At 40.2% G+C, this 18,671-nt stretch overlaps 1 protein-coding gene across 1 annotated transcript in view; it reads left to right on the forward strand.

Annotated features, from left to right (window-relative positions):
• The window catches only part of cntnap2a (contactin associated protein 2a), a 384,903-nt gene that overhangs the window by 348,107 nt on the left and 18,125 nt on the right, over nucleotides 1-18,671 (forward strand). Inside the window, exons 19-22 of the mRNA XM_013915179.1 lie at nucleotides 2,870-3,106; nucleotides 9,681-9,914; nucleotides 10,157-10,290; nucleotides 18,050-18,143. Of these exons, the coding sequence (XP_013770633.1) occupies nucleotides 2,870-3,106; nucleotides 9,681-9,914; nucleotides 10,157-10,290; nucleotides 18,050-18,143 (699 nt within the window). The remainder of the gene's footprint in view (nucleotides 1-2,869; nucleotides 3,107-9,680; nucleotides 9,915-10,156; nucleotides 10,291-18,049; nucleotides 18,144-18,671) is intronic.

Below are 18,671 nucleotides of genomic sequence, written 5' to 3' on the forward strand. Positions count from 1 at the left end.
AGGTGATCAACAGCTTAAGCTTGGCTGAAACCGGGTCATGAAACTGGACTATAATCCCAAGCGCAGCAGCAAATCTACAACAGAAGGGCAAAGTGAAGCAAAGAAATAATGCTGTAGTGACCCAGTCAAAGTCTAGACTTCAGCCTGAAATCTTCTGGTTGGACCTAAAGAGAGCTGTGCAGAAATTAATGTCTGCAAATCTCAATGAACTGAAGCAAACCTGCACAGAAAGGTGGACAAAAATTCTGATGAAAGCTGTAAAGCCATTTCTGCTAAAAAGTAGTTCTACAAGCTACTGAATCATGTAGTGTACTTCTTTTTCACTTTTTAGAGTATATGATGATTTCCTGAAAAAGGCTAGAAAGCACATATGTATGTTGTACATATACATAAGATTAAAGATATGCTGATTACACAGGTGTTTGCAAAAACGTTAAAAATAAATGTAATGAAAATTTTAAAAAGTAAAGTATACAGTTTTAGGAGACAAGTCTAGTTGATTTTTGTCTTAATCACCAAAGCTCTATAAATGTATACTATTGACTATTAATTATAAAGAACTATAATTACAGTTCTTCGTGTTTACTAATATACGTAAAACTTGGGCCTGTACATATAAAAATGCAGAACATGTATTGGTGTTTTTCTTGCATGTAGCACCTATTTTGAATTACCCCCACAGGTTTTGATTTAACTTTTTTTTTTTCTTATTCATTGAACAGCCCCGCATCTCCTCCTTTTGTATTTGCTAGGGGGATTAGGATAAATATTCAGGTGCGAGGTTCACATCTGGTTCAATTTAACTTACGGACAGATGGCATCACATTTTCTTCAAGCACACTTTGGAAAAATGCAGACTGCATTACTGAATCAGTGACTGCAAGCTGCCCACTCCCTGAGGCAGTGAAGGAACCCTAAACTACTCTGTTCCTCCACTATGCTTTACAGTTGGTGTGGAGGGGTTTTTTCAAATAAAGCTGCCTTTATCCTGTGCCAAACATGTGGCCAAACAGCACTATCCTTGATTGCTTTGTCCTGAACAGATCAGTGCAAAAGACCTATCTAAGCCAGTGGCAAATAGTTGCTGCTCATGCTTTTTTTTCCTGGCACACCAACCCATGTAGGTCACATCTGTAGTTTGACATTAACTCAGTTTCCTCCAGATCCTGTGATTGAATTCAGAGGTTTTTGGTGACTTCTTTTTTTTACATCAAACATGCTGGTTGGGCTAAATTTGCTAGGATATCTAGTCCTGGACTAACTATTTAAAATCGATGGGACTGGTGGTTCCTTACACTCATATCATAATATGTCAGTGGGTTTTTTTCTTTCTTAAGGTCTTTGAGAGCTTCAGGCATAATTACGCAACAGACTTTGATAGGAGAGAGCAAACAACATGTCAGAGATTTCAATAAAACTGCACCTAATCTCCTGATCTCCTTAGATTGGAAAGTGTGACTGCAAGTTATCAGTTTTGTTATTTCTTTGAGCATATCGCCTTTATTGCTGGTTCAGATCAGCTCTATTATTTTGGTTATGTGTCAAACAATTATTTCTATTTCTGTACTTACTTTTTTAAATGATTGTAACTGTGATAAGCCAATATTGACTGCGGTCACAATCAGTCAGGCTCTATTACACAGCGTTTGTGAGTAGCACAGAAACCGTATGCACCTGACTGTGTGTGCGTGCGTGTGTGTGTGTGTATACGTGCCTGCCCCGGTCTCCGCAGGCTTCGGAGCCTGCTGTCCATTTAATCAGAGACTGATTCAGACCTGGGTAAACAGGTGGCAGAAACCTCCAGCCAATCAGTACTACAAAATAGATTAATTAAGGGGCCTACTAAAAGTCTAATTCTTCATGGGACTGAAAATAGGAGAAAGCATGCAAAAGCTCAGCTGCATCCCAATACGTGAATAATGTATCGGCTGGAGAAAATCAAAGTACATGTATTAGTAATCTTATTATGCCTCTATTGTACCTATGTGGGCAAGCTAAAATTGCATAAGCGAGAGTGCAGCTGTTGAGGGACGACCCCGCCTGCTAGAATGTGTGTTCACATTTCCTTTACATGTCTTCCTGAATAGACACTCTTCCTTAAGCCAGACGATGCCCTTGAGATGTTTTACAGTAATAACTAAAATGACCCTCGGTTCTCGTCTCCGATAGTGGGCGCAAGTGTGCGTGCTTACGTTTGTGTTTACCCACACAGAATATTTATGCTCGGTGGGTGTGTTTGTGTATTTTTGAATCTATACCTGTGGGTGTATATTTATGAGTGTGTTTATTGCTGTGGTCATTTAGGTCGACATTAATCTATTTAACACCCCTACTTTGTCCAAGTTAATGGGTAGTTAGACTGTAATGGTGCAAGGCCAGAATGACGATGGAAGCACTTTAGAAGAATGGCTATCGACACCCCAAGGCTAAGCAGTAATGCTTACATTGACTCATTCAAATCAGGTGCGCACTGTGCGGCATTTTTAAAACGTGTGTGTTCATCTCGAGCATGTAGTTTACGTGCATCCGCGCATCCATTTGCATGTGTATGCTAGTGCGAGGTTCATTAAGAGACAGTGTTCATTAGGCTGTTGCAATTACTGAAGAAATCAAACGAGTTGAAGGTTGTTTCAAGAACGGCGTCACAGTCAGAACAATTAGCGTGACATCAGTGGCTTCCTCCAGGCATTAGGATATTAATGTTTCTAAAACAGATTAAAATAGAGCCTCTTGCATTCAGAATGACTTTTGCGACCCTGACTTCCAGTTGTCCTCCCTTCCTTCTCCTCCTTGTTTTCTTTTCTCCTGACGCTACATATCCTTCCCCCCTCTGCGTTCCCTCCTTCCTGCTCCTTCTTCCGGTCCTCAGGTGCTGCAGGGGGACAGCGGGGGTTCCTGGGATGTATCAGAGCCTTACGAATGAATGGCATCACTCTCGATCTGGAAGAGAGGGCGAAGGTCACACCTGGGGTCAAGCCCGGTTGCCAAGGCCACTGTAACAGTTTTGGGATGTACTGCCGGAATGGGGGAAAGTGTGTGGAGAGGTATAACGGCTACCTGTGTGACTGCACCGCCACCGCCTACAATGGTCCGTTCTGCACCAGAGGTAAGAGGCATTTTCAGACAGGCAATTTGACTCTATTTAAAGACAATGTACATCTGGCTTTTCTTTGTCCTCAAAACTTTCAGTGCAAAACAAATGAAATTTTCCCTCTGTGGGTTTTGAAGGGGTTTTTTTTTTCCTTTTACATCAGGTTTTGTTTTCCCATTTCCTGGCCTTGCAGGACTGCTTTTCTGCTCGGAAATTAAGGATGACACACTGAGCAATAATCCTTCGGCTAACATTTTCTCCGACAACTTTTGCAGGCATATTTCTGAGATCATGTTATCATTTGCGCTTTCTCTTTTATTCACAAAGCCAGAGTCAAACAGCACCAGGATTACCGCTGGAGTAGTTGTGTTTCAATGAGCTTCATTCCCCGACAACCCACCGTGATTGTCGCTGCGCTTTGTGATCGTGCCCCACTTCCTATTCAGTTTGGCGCTGTCGTTTTTGAAAGTGTTTGGGCTTGCGATAAAAGGCATCGATTGAGGGTAATATTATGCTTACCCACCAATTCTCCCTCACTTTAGAGTGCTCTCGCTGAATGCTGATACTGTGCAAATGCAGAGCTGAGAGATCAAACTCAGAAACAAAGCGTGAGTGACTTCAGTAAGAGGTGTGTCTAGTGATCTGATGTTTTCTTTGAAGATCACAGACAAGCAGTGTCACACTGTAACTCTGCTTCTGCGCTGTTGCATATTGCTAAAGCATCGTGTTTGTTTCACCGGGATTCATTAGATACACTATTAAAGTTCTATTTCCCAAAACAAGTTTTCATGAAATTCTCTCGGGAGAAGAGCAGCGGCGCTGTCAGAGGCTTTCTGCTCGCTCCCAGTCAGGAAGTTGATCCCCGACACGTGAATTAATTTGTTTCCTAAAGTCGAATGGTGTTTTCCCCCCTGTGTTCTTGGCAGGGGGGTGACAAGATGACAGAAAGGCAGAATGTGTGTCTTGGTGTGGGCTTGCGTGCGTGTGTGTGGTGTGGAGGAGGGTGACAGTGTGTGGTGATATGCTAGTGTAAGACATGAAAAGACCTCCTCAGAATTCTGTCATAACCAATCAGGCATTTCAGGATTTAGAGAATAAAGATTACTGTGTGTGTGTGTGTGTGTGTGTGTGTGTGTGTGTGTGTGTGTGTGTGAGAGAGAGAGAGAGCGAGAGAGAGGCAAAGAAAGGGAGAGAGCACACCCTTGTGTCTATTTGTTTTTGTGCATGACATGCAATGTTCCCTCTAATTTTTTCACGTGTCTGAGCGAACACACAAACTCCCTGAGCGGTCCTTTAGACGTGTGCACTGTGGTCACTCCAGCATTGAATCTATCCAAGTTTAGGGATGGGTACCGGTATCCGGTGCCATGATGGCACGTCTTGTCATGTCTTCACAATGTTGTGCTGTGGGCATTTATGTGCTTTTTTGTGCAGAGGAGTTTTTTTGTTTCCTGTTCTCATGCTGTCCTACCATGGAAGCATAGCATGAGTAGGGGTCTCTTTTTTTCCTCTTGTACTTTCCCCATTGTAGTGTACATTTCAATGTTTTTTCTCTGATTCTGCCAATCTCCGACCTGTATCCCCATGTAATGTTTGTGCTATATGTGTAAGCGCTTTCAAGCCTTTTCCTTATAAAAATGCCTTTTTACCGTTTCTTCCCGCAGTAAATATAAACAATGAAAGTAAACCAAAAAAACCAAACATTGCATATATTTTTATCATAACTCTGGTTTTACGTGGCCTATCAACACAATTTAAAAAGTCCACACAATTGTTCCGTCTGTCCTGCTCACATCTCCAATGGTTGTACACATTGTCATCAACGTGGCTTCACTCCACATCAGCCACACCGCTTTGCTAGCTAAAACACCGGTGTCGGCACATAAGGACGCTGTCATTAGTGATGTGCGATACCACTGAAAGTAAAATTCAGGGTGGTATCGATCTGATCTGATACCAATACTTTATACAAAAACGTATTTTATTTATTGTGTCTCAAATGATAGCATCATAATGATTACAGGTCATCAGATTAGTTGTTATTATCACTTAATAATGCAGAATTCATCATATTGAAATAAAAAAAACTGAAGTTGTGTGCTATTTGAACACCTTGCCTGCCTGCCACACTAAAGGACTCCGTGAGAGACGTCTGTCTCGCCCTAGCAGCACCTGTCCATGTCCACTCCTCGTCTTCAGTTCGCCTCAACATATGCTCGTCATATTCTGTGATATGATTTACTCTGAGCAGTAGCAGTTTTTGATACGGGCGACACGGGCGGCTGCCCGGGGCGGCATCGTGGTGGGGCATCGGCAAAAAATAAATAAATAAATTGCTCGTACTCATGCTGCCCGACATCAGCCAGCGCATATTGGGAATGGCATGGGCACCGATTGGTTTTCTATCACCCATTTGCTGGAAGTAAGGGCGCCCTCCGTTTGCAAGGTGCGCCTGCTGCTTGCGGCACAGGGAGGAGAGGGCGGGGCGGCGGGGGACTTATAATTTGCACCGATGTTTTTCCGAAATTCTGTACGCGAAAAGTGAGCGCGAGAGCCCTCAGTGCGCCTGCTCGCTGCTGAAGTCAAAGTAAACTTTATTGTCATCTCCGCTGCATGCAGTACACTATTGAGAGAGACGAAACGACGAGGCTCCAGTTACAGCAGTGCAAGTAAACAAACAATAAATATAAGAAGAGTAAGAAAATAAATATACACTGTAGGACTAGGAGTAAAGGGATCAATAACAATTTAAAATTTAAATTTTATATTTTGATGATTTAATGTCTCACACACAACCCGTGGAAAGGGGAGGGAGGCCTGCTGCCTCCAAATAGAGCACATTTCATTCATAATTTTTTCATTCATAATGTTGTAAATCCAAGCCCATTATGTATTCATGATTTGAATCCTGGGTTGTGTGAAATCCCAGAAATATACCTTAGACAAAGTGAATCTGTGAACTAAGGTGTAGGTCGCATTGCATTGTGGGTGCCGCGCTCCCACAATGCATTGCGCGTGACGTCAACTCCAAAGCCCTATTAGGTTATGTTGTGGCGATCCTCGAGTTGGGGGATTTGTGTTCATACTGCAGTCCAAAATTAAAACCAATGGAAGATGGAAAAGCAAAGTTCAAAGCCATAAGGTGCTCAGTTTAGAAAAAATAGAAAAGAAGAGGAGGAGAAACGAGCAAAAGATACAGATAAGCAGATGTGTCATTGGATAATGGCAGGTCATCCTGAAATGATCAGAATCAGAACACTTTATTAATCCCGAAGGAAATTATGTGGGTTACAGTTGCTCCAAAGAGAAATGGTAAAAATAGCAACAGTAACAGACTAAACTCCAAACAATACATTATGTTACAGATTTTAATATTAATTAGTCATTGTCAATTGTTGATTTGTCCTGTTCTCAATGTACGACGAATTATGATGGCTGTTTGGTAGCCGTTTGCATACTATGCATACTCTCCCTCTCTTCATGTGTGTGTGTGTGTGTTTCTCTGGTGAATTTAGTAGTTCCTTCCAATGTAGACTAACCGAATGAAATAGGTTCTTCCCACTGTGTTCCTGTTAATGATAAACTACAAATTTCCCCTAAATTACTAAAATATCGATATTTTAATGTGAGAATCGATTCTAGAACATAAATGAATCGATATTTCAGGATCGATCCGCACATCACTAGTTGTCATAGCCTGTCAACAACGTTGATTTGCTGCGTATATACGAATGTGAATCGCGTTATTGGCTGGACTATGGGATAAGGTGGCATCGTTCTAATCCTATATGGGAGCAGCCAGTCACTTACTAACACTGCAAAGCAGAATTGTTAAAGTTTTAATTTTAATTTCAATACAGGTTAGATTTTTATTTTTATTTTTATTATTTTTTTGTGCGCAACGCAGATTTTCTGTGCGCAGAGACCGTGCCAGCAGTGCACAATTGCACACGCGCGCAGCTTAGAGGGAACATTGATGACATGTGACTTCATCATCTATTTCCTCCTTTCATTCCTTTGTGTCCCTTTTTTCCCTCACTCTGCTACAGTTTTTTTTTCCTTTCATTTGGACTCACTGTCCTCTTTGTGTCTTTGCTACTTTTTCCCCCTCATTTATTATGCTCTGTTTTTTCTTTTCTCCTGCCACTCCTTTACAATTATTTTACTCTTGTCCCCATAAATATGTATTCCACTTATTCCTCCTCCGTTTCTTACTTTGCCACACTTATTTTCTCGCTCCTCTCTCAATTGCCCCTCTCCTGGTTTCTCAGTTTTCTGCCCTTTCCCAAATTTCTCTCTTTCCCTCTCTTTAATGTACCACTCTCTCCCCATCCTCCCAGCTAGTGAAAAATGCATGAAGTCAGCCATAATTGCATAGTGCATTTCCATTGTATCCATATTTACACACTGCTCAGGGGACCCTGCAGTATTGTTATTATACACTCTCATTCTTTTGCTTTTCTGCCCTTGAGGGTCTCGCGTGGAGCTGGTGTGCACATGTACATACGTATGAACACACGCACGCACGCTAAAACTTGCAAAAATGCAATTGCACATGTACCTGTTGAGATTTGCACTGCTCAGAATCCACATCCGAAACTTCTTCTCATACTGACATGAAGTACACACACACACACACACGAAAAGCTCCAGCTCTGCAGCATTGCTCATACCCCATTAAGGTTCCAGACAATTTTATGTGTTGCTACTGAAGCTCTGGGTAACAAGTTGGGGTACTTTCTTTCCTTCTTTCCCCAGTAGGAAAGAGAAAAAACTTACTGTGAGAGTATTTTAAATGTGAAAATGCTCTCCATGACTTACATGAGTTTGTTTCTAGTGTATATTATATACTACATGAACACATCACTAAATAGAGCTAACAGGTGTCATCACACACACAGTTCATTATACTTAATAGACTACAATGATTGTTAGTACTTGTTACTGACAGTAGAAGAAAAACTCACCTTGTCATCATAGACAGTATAAAAGATATAAGTAAATACTTTGAAATGAGTAAATGAGCATTTCTGCCAATGTGGTTGCATAAACTGCTAACTATAAAATACTCTATGTCGGTGATTCCCAAAGGGTTGGCTAGGGCCCCCTGGAGGGCTGCAAAGGTACTGCAGGTGAGCTTGAGTAATAACAGAAATTCAGTTTGAAGTTTATTTAAAAGCATTTACATTTAATTCATTCATTTATATAAAATGTTGATCAAACAGGTAATAATCTGCTCTTACATTGAAGTTTGTGCCCGAGTCACAGGTGGTCACACATTGGCCAACATTGCTGTTTATGTTTTTCAAATAAAGAATTTCAAGGAAATGTTTTTTTTTATTAAAGTGAAAATAGGAATAGATAGGATATGTCTTCTTGACTTTGGGAATGGCTGCTCTATGAATATTTAAATGAAATAAATAAATAATTCTTATTTACTATGGTAATTCTTCCTAACCATGTTTAAGCTAGGTTTACATTTGTCTAAACACATCATTTTTTAAGTTAATTTTGTCAAATTTAAAAGTAGTTTGACAGGTTTAGGGAGGATAGCACTTTCTAATATGGAATATCTGAGCTTACCCATAACAATAAAGTTCAGTTAATACAAAAAGATTGCTAAAATGGGCCTCTCCAGACTTCTGAGGCTTGGAACTATATGATTGCAAAGCTAAATAAAGGATAAAATTGGTAGGTAACCTGAATAGAGCTGAGATTTTGCTTCTGTGGCAATACTATTCAGAGAACTTACCCATTTTCAAGTAATAAGTGTTCTATTAAATTAAAGTAATGTAGCTTGAAGTATTTATTGTACTGTGTCTGGTGGGAGCTGATGGGTGAAGTGAAGCTTTAAAAAAGATGCATAAATGTGTTCGCTTGAAATTCTGGACCCGTAAGGGCTGTAATTTTACATTTCACCGTGGCTGCAGAGGGAAGGAGAACATGTTGAGGCATATTGCGTGGCATTTGCACACATACACACACACACATACGCACTCAACCCTATTCTCTCTGCTTTCCCTGCAACCATTCTCTTTAATTTCACACGTATTATGCCTTTATCTCCTTTTTAACTGACTCGCAGACATGGCGAATGAGTACACGTACACACGAACACAAACAAGGAGTGTAACAGAAATAGACTATAGAAAAATAAGGTCTCGTCTTCTCGATATTTGATTATGAGAATCAATAAGCCTCCTGGTATGGTTGAAATATGCCATTAGCTTTGTTAATGTACTGGTAAACAGTGCATTGTTTGGTTTCAAATGCTGGACTACAGCAATTTAACACTCGCTTTACTACATCATCTGAACACAGCCTTATTTATGTGTGTGTTTATTCCCCTCTGGCTATATAATATGTCTACCCTGTTGTGTCTTTGCATCTATGAGCTTGTGAGTGGCTCCCTGTGGCTTGTTTTTGATGGAAAATTCTCTTTCTTTCTTTCTTTCTTGGTTTCTTGCTTGCTTGTGTTTTAAGCGCACATTACAACACAGTACAGTTGAAGCAAGCAACATTTATTGCATTTGAGTGAGAGCTTAATTTTGGTCCTACATTTTGTTCCTTCTTCCATCATCTCACCCAGATGTTGGAGGTTTCTTTGAGGCAGGGACGCTGGTAAAGTACAACTTCCTGCCTGAAGCCATTGCGGGAGCCAGTAAAGACACCAAGGTGTTGACGCACCAGCTCACACCACATGAGGTGAATCTAACAAAGGAGGAGGTGGCCTTTAGTTTCAGCACATCCAGTGCTCCAGCTGTTCTGATGTACGTGAGCTCCAAGACGCAGGACTATCTTGCCGTGGTGTTAAGACAGAATGGTAAGGCTGACACGCAGCACACACACACACGCACATTAAATTGTTGCTCACCACTGCAGACAACATTTAAACGTCTTCCTTGCAGCACACATTGGTATAATCTCCAAAAATCCTCCTTAGTCAACGACCAACCACGGAGCAGCAGCTGACAGAAAACTGCTTTGATGATATTTAAGGCCTAAAAAACTGACTGCGCCACCTAGTGTCTGAGATTTTAAACTGCTGTATCTGTACGTCTCCAGGTTCGCTGCAGGTGCGATATAACCTGGGTGGTCTGAGGGAGCCGTTCACCATAGATGTGGACCAGCGTAACTTGGCCAATGGACAGCCACATAGTATTAACATGTCCCGTCACGACAGGAGAATCACCATCCAGGTACAGAACCAACACGCGTGCTCATCTGAGCTCTTATTTTAGTCTTTTACTCAGAGTAAGGATTACATTTCAACTTACTGTGCAGCACAGGGACTTTTGGGTCCCATACAAATTAAAAACACTCACATATTCTCAGTTACGGGTACAGAACTACACGAGCGCAGGAAGTGTTAGCTCAATGGTTTGCAGTAAGTCAGAGAGGAGTGCAGTGTCCTGTGCTGTTTTCACCTGTGATGAAACTGCTTGTCCTTTGCCACTGTTAATCTACTTCCAGTAGACAGCCTAAGTATAGCAACAGAGAACGCATCGATCTGTGCGCGCGTGTGTGTTCGCGTAAGCGCATATTGTTGTGTGTTTGCAACTCCACAAATTCTTTCCTCTATGCTGATAATTAAATGCATGTGCTTGTGTGGGATATTTTGTGCGTGTGCATGTGTTTGTGCATATCAATTACTTATATCCATGTTGCCGTTGTGTGCATTTTATGTGCTCGTGTGTTTTGTGCGACTGAACAGCTTAGCTCTGATCGATACAGCCAAGCCTAGTCAGTAGCTGTCAAGGATGGAGTGAGAATTCAGCTAAACTATTACTGGCTTTATTCTGGGCTAAGATGCACACATTTGGCTGCAGGCTGGAGTTTAAGGAGGGCTCTAAATGGATAGAAGCCACTTGTAAAAGCCAGAGATTGATTGCATCCAGATCGGAATAAATTCATATTTGCACTGACAGGTCGGGGTTTGCCAAGAAATGGATTGTCACAAGAAATGAGAAATAAAAAGAAACAAATGGTCTTGGATTCTAAAATTAAACAACAGTTTCCGCATGGCTTCCTATAGAATGTGTAATTTAAATACTGTATCTGCACACTAACGTAATATACTGATAATATCAGACACTTTAATGGCTTAACCATTTCATACTGTGGGCATATTTATATTCCTTATACGCACAGGAAACCCCGTGAATCGAGATCATGGATGTCAAACTCATTTTCCATCAAGGATCAGATACAGCTCACGTTGATCTGAAGTGAAACTTCCCTTTCTGTCAGTGTAAAGATGTTGAACTACATGTTTATTTTTAGGAAGAAGAAGTGCAATTTTAACAAAACTTACAGTTTTTTTGCTATATAGAAATTGAAAGAAATCCATCAGCATGACTTGAAGTGTAAGGAATAAATGTGCAAGATTATGGAAAACGTTCTGCTGGCTCATTGCCCAGACTGTCCTGTAATTACAAGTAGAAAGTTTTGTTAAGTCACTAAAAATGTGCTTTTTCTTAAACTCTTGAGCCTTTGCAAAACAAAAACAATTAAAAAAACATTTCTATAGTCAATAAAGAAAAAACAGGCACTCTTCTTCCATTTAAACGCTTATCTATTACTTTACTTTAGTATAAATGGCCACAGGGAAATATTATTAGGAAAAGCTGTAAAACCTATGAAAATACAGGTAAAAGTTCAACATCTAAGCTCTTCTTCGCGTTTTCCAAAACTGTATAATGGGATGTATTACAGTCTTTGCACGTCCAATTGTGGCCCATTGTCCTTATATTTGACACCCCTTATTAAATGGGTAAGCCCTTCACACATCACTCCCCTCTAGTGGCCAGAAGGCACCATAGCATTCAACTTAGCTATAAAATGATTCCCATCCTCTGTGAAAAATTGCTTGGCTCAAAGCTTCAAGCTGCGGTTGTGTAAGAGCATGTGATAATTAATATAGCAGCAGTTTTGCTTACAGTTTCTATTCATCATCATATCATTACTAGCATAATTGTTATGAAATAAACACATCAAAAGTTTGCAAAACAATTAAAAAAAGAATATGTATGTTACGTGCAGGGAGACATTGTTGAGATTATCCAGTTCATTTCTGCATTTGAACATGTAAATATGAATATGTTCAAATGCAGGATGTTTTTGCAGATGCTGTCATTGTTATGTTTAGAGGATATAGACATTAAGGAAAAGAATGAAACAGTCAAATGTTAATATAAATTCTAAAAGTTCGGTTTCAACACTGTTAAACAGAATATGCATCTAACATGAAGTCTTTTAATTCTTGCTTTCATTAAGTGGAATTAAATGCGAACTACAATGAATCACAGTCCCATACTCCCAAGCCTGTAATCATTCAATCTACACTACTACAGCCCTCTCTGTCTGTCACCTGCATGAAGCAATGACCTCATCCATCCTGGGATCTCATCACCTACTTTCACACACTGCAGCGAAAAATTTCAGACAGCAAGAAAATTAAACTGAAACATCCAATGATAATCGTTTTCTAAGCAAATCGCATTCCTGTAGCTGCTCATCACTCCGCTGGGAGTACTTTAACATAACACATGCTTTCGTAGTGGCATGGAAAGTGATTGGAGCATCCGCTAGACTCCTTGCTCATCACTTACACACACACACACACACACACACACACATGCATACATGCACACAGTGTGCTCTGCGCTGATTGAAAGCAGCTTAGCTGTGTCTAGATCGACAGTGTCGAGGTTCAGTCTTGCCTTGAGTATGTGACTGAACTACTAACTCTATAGTACAAAATCCCAGTGTGGTTCTTTCGAGGTGCTGCGGCTGTACTTTAAAAAAGAAAACAGAAAAACAATCCTTTATTAAATTTTTCTCCCTTTATAACAGGTTAACAGTTAAACATTAAAGTGTGTTAAGAATTCAGACGAACACTGATGGGCACGATGTGGTCATTTAGATTTAAGGAAAAAAAAGGCATCGATGAGTGATCTGCGGGGTGGGGAGATGAGGAGAGAAAATAGATGAAGTTTACAGATAAGGAATGAGAAGTAGAGCCAGAAGGTACGTTGACAAAGATAACTTTGATGAGTGAAACTTTTTCATGTTGCCTTACCGCCTCAGGGCTCTTTTCAAGGTACATGCACTTGATAGCCGCACGTAAACAGACGCAGACTTGCATACCAACAGACACGCCTGCACTATTGAGATCCTGTCAGATCAGCTAACTACAAAGGCTTCACACTGCACTACAAAAATCAACATTATTCAGTCTAACTCATCTGTCCATTCCAATACTGTATAGCTTTCCTTACTTCCCAAAGGTTCTCTCATAACTCAGAGCAATTTTTTTCTACTTTTCTTTTCAAAATCAGCCTTGTCTGCAGGTTGCACTAATGAGTAACAAAGAACAGTACATGTTCTCCTCAGGAGGACTGCAACAACAACAAGGAACCACGCTAAGCATTAGTAGGCAGTAAGCAGTCAGCATCAGTGGGGTTATAACTCTAAGACCTAGATACTTGTGGATGCAAGTATAACAGTATAACTATGTGTATACAAAAATTACTGTCTTTACTTTGGCATCATGTCCCAATTTATGCAGAAAAGGCACCTTTTGCCACAAGAAGTGAAAATAAGAGTAACCTTTCTATGCTTTTGTAGGCAAGGCCTGTTGGCTGTCCATCTGCTGGCACACTTTGCTCACTGCACTGAGAGTGTGTGATTATTCTGTTTATTCCATGGGTGGCAGTATTTTAATTCCAAAGGCTGGGTCCATTTAACAAGAATAGAAAGACATGGAAAGATGGCAAAAGTCAGTCAGTCAGTTTGTTTCTGAGTGACCAGCTTTTATCTTTGGATGAAAAATTTTGAACCTGGGAGTAGTTTCGTTCAAAAATGACAGCACCAGCACCAGGGGTCAATGATTTGTATGAGTATTTATTTAAATGATGTGAATCATATATTATGGCCGTAGTCTCCATACCTCAACCCACTTCAACACCTGTGGGATTATTTAGACCGATGTGTTCAGTAACGCTCTCCATGCCCATCATCAGAGGACCGAAGCAGCGTTTATATTTAGGCAGCATGGTGTATCATCCATCCATTGAAATGTGCCAAATCACAACAACGGTCGCCTCAAGGTGCTTTATATTTTAAGGTAAATACCATAACCCAACAATTAGAGAACCCGTGTGAGTAAGCAAATGGCAATAGTAGAAAGGAAAAACTCCCTTTTAACAGGAAGAACTCTCAGACACATTGTAGAAGATTGCAAGAGATTAATAATAACTAATGATTAAAATAATAACTAATGGCTGAAATATCAACTGAAAGGTGCACTGAAGCATTAGTCCTTCACCTTATTATAGACTATATGATGATTTTTTTTTGTAATCATAACCATAACATCCATTTATAAAGCATTTTTCAGACCTGCCAAATGGCCCTGTGTCGTTTACGTTGCAGTTATGCTCCATGAGGGGCCTCCAAGAATGACTCAGGACCAAAGTCAGGATAGTAAAGCATGAAGAAGTCAGCAAAATATTTAGAAACCCTAAAACCCTTAAAGGTGATCATCAAATATTTGTATCTTCTTTATCATTTAGAAAAAATGGGGCAACTGTGAGTGATATATAAAGTGTGATACTATGTCAGTGTTGTTTTATCAGTTTGTTCCACCTGCCTGTGTATAAATATTCATCTTAGAACACATGCGTGGTGCAAACATGACCTTTTTCTACGAGATGATCGCACAGCTTCGGTCACTCTTTGACGGCGAGTCGTTTGAAGTGTACAGAACATATGAAGTGTACTGAACTGCATGCAAATGCTGAGATGCTTAATAACTGCTTTTGAATGCTGGAAACTCTACTGGCTAATTCCAAGGCTTGAATTTTTGTTTTGTTTTTTTAATTTATTGAATAATGCATTAAAGCCTAAAATGCCAGTTTTGTCAGTAGCTGCCATCAGCACTGAAAATGGAACTAGCCTGTTATTATTTTTGTGCACACGCTCATCAAAGGCCTAGTTGCGAGCATCCGAGATAACAAAATGAGTGAGAGGCAGAGATATGAGTCAGATGCAATAAAAGTCAGTTGTGCTGGTGGGGCTGGCAGTGGATCAAATTCAATTTCCCCAAATTTAAAAAAAAGGGATAAGAAGCAGTGGACTGTTTACCTCAGGGTGCAGAGGCCTCACTTCTCTGCTTATCAGGGCTCCAAATCTTAAAGCCATTTAGACAAGCGACTGTTTAGTTTAAAGACAAAGCAGAGAAAATGTGGCAAGACAAGTCAGCGTGTGGTAATTTGAATCAGAAAGAGAAACGAGAGTCAGAGAGAAATGTAGGACAAAAGAAAAAGGCAGAACAGAGCCAGAGAGAGGGGGAGAAGGGGTTTGAAAGAAACAGATACTGTTGTTAGATAAAGAAAGTAGACCCACAAAATATAATGACAAAGATCACTTTGATACGTTGAGATTATTTGAGGATTACTTTAAGGTGAGGCGTTCGCTTGCGAACACAAAATACGTGCTGACATGTACACCCAGGCATACAGAGTGCAGCAAACAGAGGAGAGTGTTTGGTTTTCGAGCAGCCTGTGAGGTCTCGTTAGGTTAGCTCGCTATCAAAGGAGCGCCAAGGCGAGATTAAAATAAGTTCCCCATCTCGCCATCTCTCACTTTGCCTTTCTCACACTGTGAGGGTTTAGAGATGAAAGTCAGGAGTCCCTTCAGGCAGCAGACGGCTCATCTCCGTTTCCTCTTCTCCTCTCCTCCAGTTGCTTCATTGGTTGACTCAGCGGTGTAAATGGCTTGCTGCACCTGAGACCCGGACCAGACGAAAATTCAGCAGTTCACTTAATAATGATGTTAAACAATTTATTCAAGAGGAAAATTAGCATTTCTTTTTCTTCAGTGTTAAATCTGTGATGGGAGTATTTTTATCCCTTAGACATCATTAAGGAAACAGAGGTGCCACGAAGGTAAAAAGGCTCTCAGTGCACTGTAAATGAGTTTGCATATAAACAGCACATTGGCTAAATTAGATTCTTTTTTAGCACGTAGTCAGGGAAATAGATTTCACCCTTTGTTAATTTTCTCTTTGCCTAACCCCTGGTTACTTTGCTTATGTAAGCTATGTGTGACTTTAGAGGCAGCAACTGCGTTTTCTAAATGGCACTGTGTTAAAAAGAAAGAAAGGAAAAAAGGAAAGAGATCCCAATGACTGCGGTTGTAATTGACAAAGTTTGGTAAAATGAGGTTTCTTCCCAGGCCGTCTTCCTCAGTGGATCGTTTTGTGGGGGTTTCAAGACTCAAGCTTCCCTCCGTGGTTGTGCAGTCAATTTGTTTTCTCAGATAAAAGTAAATAAGCTGAGCGCAATTTAATTGTGCCCCATTATCCCACCCTCCAGTCACAGAGGAAAACAAAACCCACACAATGCTCCACTGAGACCAGGCTTTTGGAAGGAATCAAATTAGGATATGTTGTGTGTCTGCATGTGTGCGTGTGTGTGCGTGTGAGGAGAAAGAGGGAGAAAATAGTCTTGCGCAGCAGTGGGTAGAAAGAAATTTCTGTATGGCAGGACTCTGCTGATTTAAACCTGTAAACAAGCACTACCACACACATACACACGTAAATCTCAGGCCTTTAGTGACAGTCCAGCTCAGCTCCCAGCTAACAGGCCGTGACAGCTATTCAGCACATCAACAGAACAAATTTCCAGGAACAAAAGTCATTGTTTCCAACCAAACTCCTCTACTCCAGTCTGCTTTCTGCAGACTGGTTTATGCTTAGATACAGTCCTCCTGTGGGCAGGGAGAAGGAAAGAAGGAAGATCTTGTTTTTTGGGGGGTTTTTATTCTAGAACACACCGAAAACCAATTTGTTGGTTTGAAATTATTCTCATCAATAGCATCGGCTGCAGCTTTCAAGCTAATTAGAAACTTCATTGAAACAGCAATAACAAGTTAATTATGTTGCAGGGATATTAAAGTCGTGCATTCCCTCCTTCTATCACCCTCTCTGCTCTCACATCTCCACGGATGCTCCTCTTTGTAAACACGCTGCTCGTCTTCCACCCGCCCTTTTCGAGTTCTCAGGAATGCCTTTGAACCCCCCACAGACTTTTGAAATTGCATATTATTATTAGGCATCATTTGTATCATCGTTTATTTCTAGGGAAGAGCTGTTTGTTTGCTGGATAATTGTAGAAGATGACTTTTCAGACGTGACTAAAACGAAAATATCACAGCTTTCCAGAAAAGATGTTTGAGGTAGTCTGACATCTTTAAAACCATGATGGATTTTAATGTTGGAGTGTTTATAGAATATATACATCTAAGGTGATATTTTAAACAGGGTTATAGTTTATAGCAAATGGTAAGAAGAAGCGGTAGATGTAGGTAATTGCATGTTTTGTTTGGGGGGTTTTTTGGTCCAGAGACATTTCTAACACTCAGATTTTATGGTCATTGTTTGAAGAGTGTAGTTATATATGATGTGTGTAGAAACGCCAGAAGAAAAAAGAAATCAGGAACAGCCTCGGGTTAGTATTAGACGCAATATGTGTTCATCCTATTTACCTGATTTTTGCAAAGTGTTTTTAATTCATTTTCACTGACCTGATCAGGATTCATGGGAATTTAAAATGAAGGATAATCAAGGTATGACTATGTGAGTGGTTTCCTTGTTACTAAGCTACCATATTTAAAGCTTTCCTGGCGTTTGGAAACCACGAGGGGGGACCATTGAGCTTCTGATTGTGCTGTGTTGCTTTGCATTGGCTGACAGCATTGAATTACCGTCTTTTGTTCATCATCTTGTGTACTCTGCTTAATGTGCTGATGCAGATCTTAGCCTGGGTCTTTTCAAAATGCTGTGGTCAGTAGTTTTAGTCTAGATTCGACTCCCTATGAAACAAGGATGCTAATGTGTTTCTCTCCCTCCCTCTTTCCTTCTCACTATCTCTTTATATCTCTGTCATGTCTCAGCTGGATCATTATCCTGCAGTCAGCTACAACCTCCCTGAAGACTCAGACACACAGTTTAACCTGGTCAAGACGCTGTTCTTGGGAAAGGTTTATGGTGAGTGTGTCACTTTGGCTAAACCTTTTCTGCTCACAATTGTGCATTCGGGTCATTATTATATGTATATATGTCTCCCATATATAAGTATAACACTCTGAAATCACACTAATGTGTAAATCAAAGTATCTTTTCATATACATTTAGAGTCCTTTGTCATGCTGAGCATATATGGAACTAACAAGCTCCTCTGACCTATGTTTTACTTGTGAGTCATACAATCTGAGAATAACAGACAAAAAATTAAAAACCAAACATTTCTGCACTTTCCCATGGATATTATGATAGGCTGATATTCTTTTTTTTTTTTTTTTTTTTTTACAAATTAGTTAAGGTTATGATTAATTTATAAAGCTTTCTTCCTAGGGTAGCTTTTCTGTTGTTTAACTACTTACAGTACAAAGTGTTTTGTAAGACCAGTACAGAGAAGTTTCCCCAACACTCTCCAATGTGATTGATTAGTGATTAGTTACTCGGGCAGATATATACCACTTTTCTAAACTGAGTTATTTATATATGTATGAATAC

The sequence above is a fragment of the Pundamilia nyererei genome, unplaced genomic scaffold, assembly GCF_000239375.1.
Source record: "Pundamilia nyererei isolate P.nyererei 1_Seehausen unplaced genomic scaffold, PunNye1.0 scaffold00007, whole genome shotgun sequence".
NCBI lineage: Eukaryota > Metazoa > Chordata > Actinopteri > Cichliformes > Cichlidae > Pundamilia > Pundamilia nyererei.